This window comes from Polychytrium aggregatum, assembly GCF_025602895.1.
Source record: "Polychytrium aggregatum strain JEL109 chromosome Unknown BJ171scaffold_18, whole genome shotgun sequence".
NCBI lineage: Eukaryota > Fungi > Chytridiomycota > Chytridiomycetes > Polychytriales > Polychytrium > Polychytrium aggregatum.
Window position 1 is genome coordinate 96992 of NW_026516220.1, and position 14923 is coordinate 111914.

A 14923-nucleotide genomic window follows, 5' to 3' on the forward strand; every position below is an offset into this window, starting at 1 on the left:
CAGGCCTCGCGAACGGAGCGAAACAAATCTGAGGCCAGGAGGGCTGAATCAGCAACAAATGATAGGTCGAGCGTCGCTTGGCCAACATCGAAGGGCTGGATAGACAAGGTCACGAGTTGTGCTGTGGTTGGAAAGGCATCACAACAACAATGGGCACCTGGGCAAACAGAAATGGACGAGCAGACCTGGGAGACAAGCAGATCGAGTGGTCAGAAGCCCTGTGGGAGCACCGACCCCAGCAAGGGCGCACGAGAAGGACGGGCCGAGCCAGCCAAAACGAGAAAGACCGACACGGCCAGGCACAGCAGCCGCGCCGCCTGCACACGCGGCGCGCAACCGACGCCGCTCGGGGCGCGCCTCTTGTGGAACACGCGCCACCCGACGCGCATTGCTGGGTCGGGGTTGGTGTCACGTCGGCCGCGCGCTTGCTGCTGGGTTGGTTGGCGGATCGGCCAGCCAGTGGGTCTTGCCTGGGAGTCTGTGTCGGCCCGGCTGGTCTGCCCGGGTGGTCTGCATCGGTGTCGGCTTGTCGGATTTGTCTGGTCTGGGCGAGAGAGGAGACTCCCTCTGGGATGGGCTTGGCCGGTGTGTATGGTGGAGGAGCGGTTGCATCGTGTCGACTGGTCCAGCGCCCCCCCTTGCTGGGTGTCTCTTTGATTGCTCTGGCTCGTCCTTTCATTTTCAGCAACTTTGTTGTCCATGTTTCTTTGGGGCTGCGGCTGGCGGCAAAAGGGTGTCCCGTCGACAGCGTCCCACATCGGCAGCGGACTGCATGAGGAGCAGGAGCAACCAAGGTTGAGGCTTGAATGCAAGGTTGGTTGCAGCAGCAAGGTGTTGCTACGGAGGCAGCGCTGTCGTTCCTGTTTGGCTTGCGATTCCGTCAATGTCGGTTGGTGATGGAGATGCTGAGCGATACAACGATTGCTGAAGATCCCAGAGGCAAAGGAGCAACCCACACGCGAGGCGCACACAATTCGCAATGGCCTTGTGGGCTCGTGGGAATGGGGACACAGCCGGCCAGCCCCCCGGCGCTCATCGCACCGCCCGCATGACCGGCTCTGTCCCGGCCCATCTCCGTTGCCTCCGTTGCCTCCAGTGCCGCCCGACTCCTGCCCCACCGAGCCACCCACCGAGCCGCCCATAAAGCCCTCGCCTCGCCCGCATCGCCCTGCATCTGCATCCGCCGTCCTCTCCCCGACCCCGGTCCTGCTCGCTTCATCACAACAATGGTCTCCTGGAGCGTCTCCAAGCTTGTCGCCCTTGCCCTGGCTCCCAGCGCCGTCCTCGGCAACATCATCCTCCAGCAGGCTCAGCGCGAGCAGTACGAGGCTCAGCTGCGAGAGTAAGTCGATCAGGAAAGACCCAGCCCCAGCCGGCGGTGGGCTGCAATGGCCAGTCTGCAGCGAGACGCTCGTTCGCGGTGCTGTTTGTTCTGCTCGACAGGCCACTCGACAGGCCACTCGACAGGCCACTCGACATGTGCACTTCATACTGCCGGCATGCACTCGACACGCTGCTGACCCAACACTCCGCTCCCTCTTGTCGTGCACTCCAGTCTCCTCTCTGGTGGTCCTGCCACTGACTCGTTCATCGGCAACGAGCCCCTGTGGATCGACCAGGTATCGATCCGAATCCTTGGCAGCCTTGACCAGCTGCATCGGCCTTGACCAGCTGCATCGGCCCATTTGCAGCAACGGCTCGGCACCGGACTGACCTGGCTCCCTTCTCGCTTCGCAGAGCCTCGACCACTTTGACTCCTCCAACAACCAGACTTTCCGCCAGAAGTACTATGTCAACGACCAGTTCTACAAACCCGGCGGCCCCGTCTGGTTCTTTGTTGGCGGCGAGTCTGCTCTCGACCCTTACTGGACCACTTCCAACCGCACCCTCCAGTACACCATGGCCCAGCAGACCAACGGTCTGATTGTCGCTCTCGAGCACCGCTACTACGGTAAGGCGAGCCAAGAGTCTCACCATGATGCCACCATGCCACCATGCCACCATGCCACCATGCCACCATGCCACCATGCCACCATGCCACCATGCCACCATACCGCCATGCCATCCACTGACCCGCTCACCCATCCGCTTGCAGGCGACTCCAACCCCTTCAGCGACTACTCCAGCGAGCACCTCCGCTTCCTCGCCTCGGAGCAGGCCGTCGAGGACGCCGCCATCTTTGCCAAGAACTACACTGCCTCCAACAACCTCCCCTCGTGCACCAAGTGGATTCCCGTTGGTGGCTCGTACCCCGGCAACCTGGCTGCCTGGTTCCGTGAGATCCACCCCGAAGTCTTCTGGGCCGCCCACTCGTCGTCCGGCCCCCTGACCGCCAAGGCCGATTTCTGGGAGTACTCGTACGCCGTCCGTGAGGGCATTCCCAAGATCGCCGGTGGTTCGCAGACCTGCACCGACAACATCATCCGCGCCACCAGCCTCTTCGACCAGGCCATCAAGAAGGATCCCACTGGCACTCGCCAGTACCTCGGCTTCGGCAACGTCGATCTCGATGGTGATGTCGGTGGCTATCTTCCCAGTAACACCCTCGCCGGCTCTATCCAGTACGGACCTGTCGGCCAGAACTTCAACACCAGTGTCAGCGAAATTGACTTCCTCTGCTCTGGCAAGTACTTCCCCTCCTTCGCCGATCCCAACGCCACCGATGACCAGATCTGGGCCGATCTCCAAACCTACACCTTTGCTACCCTCGAAAGCTTTGGTGTCACTCCCAACAATGATACCGAGCTCTACTCGGTTCAAACCAAGTCCCTCCAGGACCCCGCCAGCAGCGTAAGTAACCCACCTGGCAAACGAGCCACGCCGAATATCTGTCACCTGTGTTGCCACCTCTGTGGCCAACTGTGTTGTCACCTGTGTTGTCACCTGTGTTGCCATCTGTGTTGTCACTTGTGTTGCGACCAACGCTAATTGCCACCATATTTCGAAACCCGCAGAGCCGTCTCTGGTACTGGCAGACCTGCAAGGAGTTTGGCTACTTCCAGAACGCCGAGCACGTTGACGCCCCGATCTACTCCAAGACCATCGATCTGACCTACCAGCAGATTGGCTGCGGTATCGTCTTTGGCGATGCCAACTCTGTCCCCGACACCACCAAGACCAACGACCTCTACAAGGCCACTGATATCAAGACCGACCGCATTGTCTTTGTCAACGGTGCCATCGACCCCTGGCACTGGCTTGGCATCTTCAACCGCACCTCGACCCCTGCCCAGCCCACGTTCTTCCACGACCAGTTCCACTGCGGCGATCTGTTTGTCCCTCTCCGCAGCGACACTCCCCTCCTCCGCCAGGTCAAGCTCGGCGTCCAGGCCACCTGGCTCGAGATCCTCAAGGCCGACACCTGCCCCTCTGAGGTCAACGTAAGTGATTTGCTTTTGGATACACCCTCGCCACAAGTGCGGTGTGCGATGTGCGATGTGCGATGCGCGATGTGCGATGTGCGGTGTGCAGTACTCAGTGCGGATGTCGCTGACCATATCTTTGATTGCTGTTTGGTCCAACAGAAGCCTTACAAGTGTGTCCCCATCAAGAACTAAATGCCTGCCACAACTCGGTGCCTGATTCTGGTTGACTCTGGTGCCCAACTCCCGCTCCACCGAGGGAGATTCTCGTAGATTCTAGAGTCGTCGCCTGCCTGTCTCTTGTTCTCTCGCTCTCTCGCTCTCTCGCTCTCGCCGTCCATCCGCTTCGTCCACCTTCCCCGTCCTCGGATTCTATGTTCCTCCTCCTCCCTCCGCCTCCTCCCTCCACCCGCCAGCCGAGTGCTATGACCCAACCGTGCTCCATCTATTTTGTAATTCCAAAGAGCTGTCTATGAAAGTATATATTGATAGCTGGCAATTCTTGTTCTCCAAACTCTTGGCGGACAATGTGTTGAGAAACCAATGGAGAAATACCTTTCTCTTCTCAGACTCAACACGCCGTCATTCGATCATATCACACACCCGGCCAAGTGGATCTCATCATTTCCCTGTGTGTATCTCATAATCGTGGAGACGGTCTCCCCCTGTTGCTCGCTCTGTGGGATTGCCGGGATCGGGTATGGGAGTCGGGTCTCGTTTCAGCATGAGCCGTTCTGGGGGGTCAAGTGTCGAGCCGATCACGGGCGTGCCTCCCTGGTCTGCGAGTTTGATCTCCGTCTTTCTATCCGTCGAGCCCTCCCCCCAACGTATTATCGGCCGCCGGCCTGAGCTCCCAACACGCCATGGCTCAGCGAACACCCAAGGACAAGCCGACCAAGGCCGGGGAGGATGTCGTTTCTCTCCGAGCCGTCGAAATCCAACCACACATGTCCGAGGAAGCGCCCGATCGTGATTCTGGCTCTCCCCAGTGCCGAACCACCAGCACCGGAGACTGGCCCTTCGCTCGGGTCGGCCACCAGAGCCAGCTCTTCACTCGGCCCAAGCGTAGCTCGATTTCTGAATTCAGAAGCCGTGCTGTCTTGGTTCTCCTCTGGGGCAACGGTGACTTTGAAGACAAAACGAGTCCGAGCATTGACTTGTTTGATTTTGGTGGGTCATTGCCGCCGTCGTCCTGATCTGCAGCCCAGATCCAATCCAGCATCGCTGTGCTTGGGCCACACCAGCCCCCAGACGATTGCTGCCCTGCTCTCCTGCTTTCCTGCTGCCCTGCTGCCCTGCATGGTCCACCCGTTCTTTTCGGCCTTCCATCGACCGCCATGACTCTCTTATCCATCTAATCACTGATCCACAGAAACCAACTCCTGGAAAGCTAAAAAGCCCGGGCTGGAGCCCAAGGCCTTCGGCAAGGATATCATCCACCCTGTACTGTCGTATGCGTCTGCCATCGTCGAGGATCCCCCCATCAGAGGGCACCATCTGTATGTATTTGGCGGATGCCATCCGTGCAATGCAGACGATGACTTGTTTGTCAACCAGGTAGGGCCTCCAAGAGTGCGTTGCGTCAGAGCCATACAACCCGCCTCCCCCCCCTCCACACACCTCTCCCGGAGGCTGATCCTTTTCGCATCCGGCTGGCGCCCCAGCTCTTCAGCTGCGATCCAATCCAAGGCACAGCCGCTATCGTGGGACTCAAGAACCCCAAGCTTGATATCGCCAACATCCCGACACCCCGCATCTCCGCGACGCTCACGCATGTTCCAGCCGCCAACCCGAGCAGAGATGGTCCCGGCGTCCTCGTGCTGTTTGGCGGATTCGGGGAGCTGCATACGCCCCTGAACGACGTTTATGTTTTTAATCTAAGCCTCTCGGTTTGGAAGCGAGTCCATCCCAAGGGCAGCGCCCCGAAAGGCCGCGAGGGCCATTCGGCTGTTTGGGTTCCGTCACAGCGGCGTATTTTGTTCTACGGTGGCTGCGACTCGAAGCGAAGACTGAACAGCCTGGTCTATCTGGATGTTGGTATGGACAATTGATTGATTGATCGATCGATCGATCTCGCCGCATGCATGTTCATCTGCCTTGCTGGGGTCGGATTTGTTCTGCTTCTGAACCGGCTTGGGTTGCTCTGCTCGTCGAGTCCAGTGCCCTTGGCTGCCTGATCACCATCTCGCATCAGGAGCGGGCTCATTCATCCAACTTACTTTGCTCGATCCGCTCCATTTGAATCCTGCGACACGCGATCCATACCATTTATGACCGCACTCTCTTGGATCGACTTTCTTGGGGATCGGTTGCTTAACCTTACGACTCCCGATCGCAGACAATTGGACGTGGATCCATGTCTCCGTCGATGGGCATCCGCCTGGACATTCGCTGCATACTGCCTGTTTATATGGCAACAAGATGATCGTCTATGGTGGACGATCTGGCCGCGTCACGCCTGCCAACAACTCGATTTGCTGCTCAAAGCTGTGGATCTATGATATCGGTAAGAGCGAATGAAGTGTATGGTGGCTGCCTGGAGGCTTGGTTTTTCAAGGCTGTGACAACATCCTTCGGACCCCGGGGCGAGTGGGCTTATCAATACGAGTGCTATTTGACCTTACGTACCGGATCAGATCGAAACTCATGGTCGTGGATGCTGACAAGCCCCAAGATTCCGGCTCGCGCAGGCCACTCGGCTTCAGTCGTAAGTACAAGCCAAAGGCCGTTGAGTGGGGGCACTCCGCCTGTTCGCTCCACCTACCACCACGGCGTCGTAATCTAGCCTGCTCTCATGCGACTCTTCTCGTCCGAGACGCCCTGTTGGCCCGTAGCCCCTCTCTTGGAGCGGTATTTTGCTCTTATGATCTATTCCGCACATACCAACTGCACCGTGATGACGCTAACAAGTCTCCTTGGCCTGAATTGCGCCTTGTCCAGCACGGAAACCATCTGCTTGTCTTTGGCGGACTCACGGACGTACCCAAAAAGCAGCCTCCACGGATCCTGAATGACTTTTGGTCCATCGAGCTGGAGCCATCTCTCCTCCGGCCAGGTCCGATCTTCCTGAATAACAACGCTCTCGAAATTGTACTGCAGAAGTATCCAAAGCGACAAGTGGAGATTCAGCATGCGCCCCTGCCATTTATCTCGGTTCGATGGTCCGACTACCACCAGCTTTCGCCGCAAGATCACACCTATCGCCTCCTGATCCGCAAGGTCCTCGGCCAAAAATCAAACCCGAGCTTACTGATCTCAGAGTATAACGCCAAGTTCACGGGTTCGCTGAGGGAACTCGGTCGACACCGATGGATGCTGGCATACGAAGGAAGCGAGCAAATGGCCATCTTCAATCAAGCCTACATTCTTGGCGATGAAAAGTACAAGAAACGCGAAGCTGCTCCGCTCGAATACGGCACGCGGTATGAGCTCTGCGTTGCCTTGGTGCAGCACAATAATCTATCGCCACCCAAATTGATGAGCCAGTATTTTTACTGCTGCACGGCCCTCAAAAGTAAGCGACCGAGGAATCATCTAGCACTTGGTTTTCATCAGGGTTGCAACTGTACTGGCGTCGATGGCCGTAGCGTTGTCATGGATACTAGTGATATGCTCTGTCATTCTAATATTGACTGTTGTCTTGTTTCGGTCTTTCGCTCCTTTGTTCTTTCACTCACTCATGCCTTCGCTCTTTCTTGCTTGCGCTTCCCTGGGGGGGGGGTAACTCGTGGCGCTCCTTTTTGCATCATATTCGTACGGCTTCAACCGTGTATCTCGTCTCCTGCTTCAGTTCCAATGTCGCCAAACAAGATCACGGCCACGTTGGTGCCAGAGACCGAAAGCCAGCCCCCTCGGATCGATCTGGATTGGATACCGCCAATGAACATTGACCAGTTCAAGGGGTACACATATCGAGTGGAGGTCATGGTGATTGTCGAATGCCCTGGACTCGTCAAGGACGAAAGCGTGGTCGCGAACACGCCAGACCTTCGACCCATGAAGCGCCGTAAGGGCAAGTATGTGCCTCTGGACGATATCACGTCGTGGAATACCCCATTGGGCCCCGGCCAACTGGACTATGGCTGGCTAGCCGTATCTCGGGTCAAGGTGCCAAACGCGCGCCTGGACCTGAGTCATATACTCAACACAATCTCAAAAGCATTCTCCAACGGAAGTGAGCACCCGAGGCCAGCAGACGGTCGCAAGAGTGGCCATAAACTCGATCCGGCTGCCCATGAATCGATGCCACTCGAGTCGCAGACATCCTTCGGCGCCCAATCGCCTTCCAAGCACTTCGCGCCCGAGTCGTCAGAGGAAACTATTCAGTCCATGGCAGCAGAACCCATCGTGCTATCCCAGGAGACACCAAGCGAATCGTCTTTTGTCACGGCCGATACGAATGGTCCAGCAATCACAGACTTCCACCTGACCGGCCCTTGGTTTCCAAGCGATGCCAAAACGCTTTGGTTCTTCAGCGTCGCTGTTGAAGTGCCTGGTCTTGATAGTGTCGACGCTGAGGACATGGCCATGGAAATGATTACCATCCTTCACAGTCCTCGACTTGGACGAGAGATACTTGATGACCCCAAGGATCCTGTCTATGGCACTGTAGCCACAGCCACGCCCAAGAGAAAGCGACCCGGAGATTCTGACGCAAGCACCCGATCGAAGAGCGACAGTGACGACGATTATGAGTATGTCAACAGCGATACCGGTAGCTCCTGGAGCTACAAAACCGCTAGCGTTGGCGACAGTGAAGTGAATTTGAGCCATGATGTCGAGGAACTGCCCGACAGGCCCGCCAAGAGAGCCAGAACGCTCACCACCACAATCCCGATGATCGAGCTTCCTGTGCCGTGGCACCATTCTAGCAGCCTCGTCCTCGACTATTCATCTGCCTTCTCGTCTCCGAGCGCCCCCAAAACCAGTGTCAAACGCGAGCTTGATGATGAGTCCGAGTCCAGGCAGCTCACGCTTGCGGCAACCGCGGCGACACCTTCAAAGCGCCGATCCACTCGCAGACAATCGCACGACTGGGTCGATCATGAAGATGTTGTTCAAGTGCCAGAGATCTTTTATCCGACCGAGCCAGCGCCGCAGGACCAAGCGCATCCCATCTTCCACCTTGAGTACGGCAAGAAAATGCTGCTCTATAGCGTCCAGGAGGAAGAGTACTTTCCCGTCCGAATCTTGTTTTACCAGCGAACGGCGCACGGCTGGGGCGTGTTCGTCCACTACATAGGATGGAATAGCTCGTGGGATGAGCTCATTCCGCTTAACAGCGTGACGGTCAAGCACTTTGTCGAGTACACCAACGAAGCTATCGAAAAGTATAAGGTGCGCGTCCGAGGTGAACTATCCCAGCTCATATTCAATCAAGCGCCGTACTACCAGCTGAAGCCGTCCGAGTATACCAAGAGAGACCACCCAGGCATAGTTGTTCGGCCGGCGATCTGATGCAGACCGAGCAAAGAACATTCTCGGATGTGGGTGTGCATTCGGCCACAGGAAAATGAATAAACCGGGTTCAACAGGCTTGTTCTTGATGGGGCCCTGATTGCCCTGCGCACCACGATTGTGTCCCTGGCTTTACGGATGCCGAAATTCTAGTTTCAGGGGGTGAGCCGCTGGTCCTCTGTTTGTGGAGCGGTGCAAATCCATTTCGGTGGGTCCCATGCCGGCGGCCCTGTGTCGGTGGTGGTGGTGGCGAGATTGTCCGAGCTCACCAGGCTGATCACATACGAGGGACACCTCAGACGGATGTACATTTATTATCCAGAGACTGTCGGCCATCAGCCTCGCCCGGTAGAAAATAAGGGTGTCCTCGTTCGATCGGACAAACACGGCATAGTCGGATCTAATCATTTCCCTATGTGAGGGAGATGCATGGAATCTGTCTGCCTCGTGGAGTCAGTCCGTCGATGACTCCAATATCTGCGGTCGATATCTCATCGACAGAGTCCACCACAACAGTCAAGGCGGGCCACGCCATGCTCGACTCCCCAGGGACAGATAAGTTTGTTACTTCGAGCCTCGTGGGGATTGTGGTGTCGAGACGGCAGCTGCCTGAGATGAATCCTTCACCGCCGTTGATCCGAGGACACGCAAGTCATCCGTGTGAAGGTGTCTCGTTTCAAATTCAGCCAAGCGGCCGGGCTCATCCATCCTGCCACGGGTACTGCCGATGCCACCACGGGTACTGCAGCGTCCGGATCCCAACTTCCTTGCTGGACGAGGTATCCCACCCACGTTTATTCTGTGGTTCCTTCATTCCTGTCTTTTCTTTCTGAGTGGGAGAGGAAGAAAGATGGAGATGGAGGGAGGGGGACAAAAGGAACCGGAGACATGTATATGGCCGACATGGCCACCACGACCTGGAAGTTCAACGAAAGCACGAGCCGGGGGAGCGGCAACGACGAGCGGGAGATGGTGGCGAGCCCGTGAATCTCAACGAAGCGCGAATGCTGTACGCTCTGATTTGTTCCTGCGACAGATTTACGTTGAAAGCGAATGCATGTGCAATTTCAGGATCCCGAGCGAGCGAGAGAGCGAAAGCCACTCATGTTCTCATGGACAAAGTGCGCTGGTGTATTATGCAAACGCTGCGATGACAACGAACGATGACAACAAGACTTGGCTTTAGCCAAGAACAGCAAAGGTATCCATGATCTAGCGGGGGGGTATCGTAATTGCTGGATGGACATGGACGCACAGCCCGGGGAAGCGGGATGGTCGTGAGCGAGGAAATTGGCCGGGAGAGCGAGACACAGGCCGCAATGGGCGGATGGGCGGATGGGCGGACGGGATGGGCCGCAGGAGGCCAAGCGCCAGGCAAGAAAAGCGGCAGACACAAGGAGCTCGCAGCCCACCCAACAGATGCAAACGGAAGCAGACAGGAGACGGCAACAAGATGAGATGGAAGGAGAGGAGACGGAGGGAGAGAGGGAGATGGAGAGAGAGAGGGAGATGGAAGGAGAGGAACAAGCGGAGGACCGACTGTGTTGTCGTTATCGATGTAGTTGTCAACGTCGATGTCAAAGTTCATCCCGCCGGTCCACACGTCCAGGGACAGAGATCCGTCCGGTGGTGTCTGTTGTGGCGATTTCGGTGGGGGGATGCCGTCGCCGCTGTCCGCAAACGGGGCGGTCCTCTGCACAGCACATTCGACCGGAGAGGGCATGGACTGTGCCCTGCTGCCGAGAGGGTGAGGGGGATCAACAGGCAATGTTGGTGAGCGAGCGACGTGGGTTTTGGGGATGCGGCGTTGCCAATACGGGAGGCTCATGGGCAAACGGACATGTCCTCCCCGAAGAAACACAAAGCCGGTGCCACCCCGGCTGGACACTTGTTTGGCGAAAAGTCTGGGGCGAGCGGCGGCCGCTCTTGCTGGATCATCGTGCCGCATATTTCAGCATCGCGCTGGGTCTTGGATCTCTCTTGGTGCGTCCTGGATCTCTCTTACTGCATCCTGGTGCATCCTGGTGCATCTTGCGTCGCTCTTGCGTCTCGCCCATCTGTCCCCGGCAAAGCGCCAAGGTGGGTCCAACAAGCGACGAGCGAGGGATGGGGGCGGCACAAGGCCTGTGCAGTGAGATCGCGCAGGTGTCAAAGGACCAGCCCCGCCTTCAACCACAATGTCAACTCCACCTTCAACTCCAACTTCAACTTCAACTTCAATATCAATTTCAACTTCAACTTCAATATCAACTTCCATATCAACTCCAACTCCAATCCCAGTTTCGCCGCCAACTCCAGCATTGACTCCCAACACCCCAGCAACCCCAGCGGCAGACTAGCCGGCCCTCCGCCTCTGAAAGCGAAAAGTGCACCAGCGCCCTGATCCCACCAAGCCCGCCGAACCCCTCGGTGCTCCCACCGCATCCCCGACGGTCCTCCCGCATCGGCGATCGGTCTGTCCTGCCTCGGCTGCCTTGGTCTGCCTCGATCTGCCTCCTTTGGCTCTTTGGCTCTTTGGCTCCTCCCACTCGGTCCCGCCTACCCCACTCTTATTTTCTCCTTGGCTTCTCCGTACAGCCTCCGCTGTCCAGCTCGGTACTAACCTTGATATCTGCGCTCTCCTGCTCTGGCTCCTCTCTCTCTCTCTGGTCATTCATCCGGTCGTTCACCCGGTCATCCGATCGTTCATCCGGTCGTTCATCCGATCGTTCATCCCACACTGCTGGATACGCCTGTGCCAGACCGCCAGTCCCACCCCTATCCGAGCTGCTTGCCGCTCCATCGGCTCCTCCATCGGCTCCTCCATCGGCTCCTCCATCGGCTCCTCCATCGGCTCCTCCATCCGTCCTCCATCCGTCCTCTGTCTGCACCCGATCGTGCTTTGCCTGCTATCCGCCGTTCCGTCCACTCCATCCCCAACTCGCTCGGACTCTGTCGCCGCCCAATCCCTTCGGCCTCTCTGCCTCTCTGTCGCCCCCACCCGCGTCTCGTCCTTGTCCGACGCTCGCCAGCGCCAGCAGCGCCCATCCGCATCGCCTGGTGCAGTTCGCACTCCTCTCCCTCCCTGCCGCATCGTCGAGCAGTCCGTCGAATCCCCTGTTTGCTTATCCGCTCGTCCGCCGGCGGTCACCGGCGTGGTCCCAGTCCCAAATCATACCCCCCGCTGTCTCCTGATCACACATGCTCAAGAATCCGATCCCGAAACCGGCCTCCAATGCCAGTTGCGAGGAGGTGGCCTCGCCTGTGCATCCTGCTCCCTCAGCCGTTTCATTATCGAGCCAGGACACCCCCTTTCTCTCCGTCCCAGCCGAAGCCAGGTGAGCGCCGGCCATCGGACTATATGCATACCTGTGCTTTTCACCACCGCCGTGATTCTCGCTCTTGGTACCGTCGGCTTTCCGGGCCAGATTGCCCTTGTGGGGTTGCTCATCCACACATACATCCCAAGCGATCCCCCGCTTTTCCCTCGCCCGTGGCTCTCGATGGCTTGGTTCCCCGAGTCGGGATCTGACGTGCCTCTCCTTTTCAACCTGCTTGTGCCGTCCTCTTCAGGGCCATCGAGCTGGAGCCCCGCAACAGATCGTCTCCGCAGAAGCTCCTAGTTCTTTCCAGCACTCCCATCATTCTTGGACGCAAGCACAGCGTCAAAATCACACCAACAAATGGCTTCTTTGATTGCAAAGTCCTCAGTCGGCAGCACGCCAAGCTGTGGATTGCCAACGGACAGGTATGGTGGTGACCGCCGCTCTCTGGCTGTCCGCTACATCTTCCCAGGAGGCTTGATTTGGTTGGTTTCTCTGAGCGGCTCGACAGGCACGACCGGGCTCGACCAGGCCAGCCACTTGCCCTGGCCCATCCCTTCAACTCATTCTATCACCTCTATCGCCTCGGTTCTCTATCCCTCTGGTCAATCATAGGTCTGGATTCAGGACCTGGGCTCGTCCAACGGCACCTTTGTCAACAACACTAGGCTCGAGGAACAGGAAGTGTCCCTTTGCCATATGGACATTCTGGAGCTGGGCATCGATGTGCAAGATGTGGATGGAACAGGTAATGATCGCCTTCAATCTCCGCTGCGCTCACTGCTGCCGATGCTGACAGCGTACGTCCCCCGGCCGGACCGAGTGCCTGAGGCTGACTGTTGCTCTTTGCCGTATATCTCGATTGCTCTGACTCGTCATCTCTGCGGTCTTTGTCCCTGTAGCGTTATTTGAGCGGCTCGAGTTCACCGTTCTGTTCAGCGATGTTGTTCCTGGGGCCGTGTCGCAAAAGTCGTAAGTAGAGCCTGCGAGAGCTGCATTTGCTCCGGCGCATGGAGGAGCCTCACGAACCCACGAGCTGGCGCCAGCTGGACTTGGTCCGGGCCAATCCGACGCAATGTGATGTGATGTGATGTGATGTGATGCGATGTGATGTGATGCGATCTGGCCGCATCATTTCCATTCGCGCTTGACCGCCATCCACCCTCCGTTTCTGACATACAGTCTCACCCTGACTTGACGTCATGGCGTTCTGCTCCGTGTTTGTCTGTCCATCTCTCTGCCCGCTCCTCTGCCCGGCACACCCCGCAGATCCCGAGCGACATTCGACACCCTTATGAAAGTAAGAGGCGTAACACCCGACGTTAAGAGCACGCTGAGCTATACGAGCAGCCCCCGCACGGCTGGCTCGCCAGTCACATCGTTTTCCCTCAGCACCGTCGACTCGGAGCACGTCCGAGCCGTGCTCAGCCGCTGTGACTCGCTGCTTCGAGAGAGCGAGCCCACCATGCGGGAAATCGAGTGGCTCCATCGCGAAAAGGAGCGCTTGAATCAGAAATACCCCCTCCACCACTTCCATGGTCTTGGCCAGGGCCACTTTGCCGACGACGATGATCACCGCGGTATGCGGTCATCAATGAAGGATGTCTTCAAACGTATCTCGACCAAGGTTCAGCATGCCTTTCCCCAGATGAATGGCCGAGATCCGGCCATCCCCACGCCATATTCGACCATGCACTCGAATCTGAGCTTCAACGATTCGCTCGACACCTTCACGGGCGACTCAACATACAATCTACCCCTCTCATCGTCCTCGGCTGGTCCGTTGCACATCAAGCGGAGCCGGACGATCCTGTCGAAATGGTGGAAGGACGAGTCGTAGCGTCGCCAAGACCCGTGTATGCGAGGAAACGGGACCCGGTCCTTGCTATTGGGGAGGTCGGGAGGTCGGATTGACTGGAGGACGAGCCAAGCGCATATGCCTGGGCTACCCCTCAACTCTCTGCCTTTCTGTTCTCTTTTTGGATGCTCTTCATGTTGCCTGTGAGCAGCGGCTCATTGCCCGCTCGCCTCTATAAGCTTGCCATTTCTATTTATTTCATATCAGTTTCTGTTCTCGCTCAAGAGGCAGCCCTTGCCCTCGAATATGTGTGTGTGTATTTGATAGCCCATATCGTTGCAGCGACGATTCTATCCCAGCCCAATCTAATCAAATCGCTTGGCCTCGCCTCGCTTTGATCCGGCCCGACCGAATCCAACTCCAACCCCAACTCCAACTCCAATCCAACTCCAATCCAACTCGTTTCTCCTCTCTTGCTCAGAGTATTTCATCCGAGTCCTTGATGGATTCTTTTTCAATGGACGCTGCTATCCCGTTTGTACAGTTTGCCCCACATCCTAGAGAACAAGATTTGAGCCAGATGCCGCCCTCAAAAGAGTGACCAAGGAGATGAGGTGTCCACGACCGTTCCGAGCCACGACTTGCACCAAGTCAGGCTATTGCTCACGTCACCCATATCACCCACATCACCATATCACTCATATCACCCACATCACCATATCACTCATATCACCCACATCGTATGCGACTGCTGTTTGCACCGCACCCCGTTGTCGTCGAGCAGCACAGCCGCAGCGGGCCATGTGATCTGTGCGCGCATGGCGTTCCATATGCGGCGAGTGACGGACGCGCGCGGGCCAATCAGCGCTGCTCTCGCTGCATCGCCGAGAGCGCCAGGCGACGAGAAGCCCCACAAGCAGCACGGTTGCAGACAGCTGTGGTGCCATCCTCTCAAGGCGGTCTCGCCTCGCCGCCGCGCCTCGCCTCGCCTCGCATCGCATCGG

General features: G+C 57.5%; 3 protein-coding genes across 3 annotated transcripts; all 3 read left to right on the forward strand.

The window, feature by feature from the left end:
- Positions 1-1188: 1188 nt before the first annotated feature.
- Positions 1189-3964, forward strand: BJ171DRAFT_504618 (peptidase S28). The gene is made up of 6 exons (XM_053110953.1): positions 1189-1342; positions 1556-1619; positions 1738-1951; positions 2096-2790; positions 2955-3380; positions 3525-3964. The coding sequence occupies exons 1-6, from the start codon at positions 1227-1229 to the stop codon at positions 3555-3557; spliced, it is 1548 nt and encodes a 515-aa protein (XP_052966630.1). The 5' UTR covers positions 1189-1226; the 3' UTR covers positions 3558-3964.
- Positions 3965-4110: 146 nt separating this feature from the next.
- BJ171DRAFT_504620 (uncharacterized protein) lies at positions 4111-8925 on the forward strand. Its single transcript, XM_053110954.1, has 7 exons — positions 4111-4532; positions 4735-4919; positions 5027-5399; positions 5701-5868; positions 5999-6069; positions 6303-6876; positions 7153-8925. Exons 1-7 carry the CDS (start codon positions 4226-4228, stop codon positions 8817-8819), a joined length of 3345 nt encoding a protein of 1114 aa, XP_052966631.1. The 5' UTR covers positions 4111-4225; the 3' UTR covers positions 8820-8925.
- Positions 8926-11999: 3074 nt separating this feature from the next.
- On the forward strand, positions 12000-14357 carry BJ171DRAFT_618597 (SMAD/FHA domain-containing protein; the record flags this gene model as incomplete). Its single annotated transcript, XM_053115384.1, has 5 exons — positions 12000-12136; positions 12372-12546; positions 12737-12869; positions 13024-13093; positions 13514-14357. 5 exons carry the CDS (start codon positions 12000-12002, stop codon positions 13959-13961), a joined length of 963 nt encoding a protein of 320 aa, XP_052966632.1. The 3' UTR covers positions 13962-14357.
- Positions 14358-14923: the final 566 nt, after the last annotated feature.

Coding starts and splice junctions, on each gene's coding strand:
- BJ171DRAFT_504618 (XM_053110953.1), top strand. CDS start 1,227: ATGGTCTCCTGGAGCGTCTCCAAGCTTGTCGCCCTTGCCCTGGCTCCC. Junction 1,620..1,737: donor AGCCCCTGTGGATCGACCAG/GTATCGATCCGA, acceptor CTCGCTTCGCAG/AGCCTCGACCACTTTGACTC. Junction 2,791..2,954: donor TCCAGGACCCCGCCAGCAGC/GTAAGTAACCCA, acceptor CGAAACCCGCAG/AGCCGTCTCTGGTACTGGCA.
- BJ171DRAFT_504620 (XM_053110954.1), top strand. CDS start 4,226: ATGGCTCAGCGAACACCCAAGGACAAGCCGACCAAGGCCGGGGAGGAT. Junction 5,400..5,700: donor CCTGGTCTATCTGGATGTTG/GTATGGACAATT, acceptor TCCCGATCGCAG/ACAATTGGACGTGGATCCAT. Junction 5,869..5,998: donor GCTGTGGATCTATGATATCG/GTAAGAGCGAAT, acceptor GTACCGGATCAG/ATCGAAACTCATGGTCGTGG.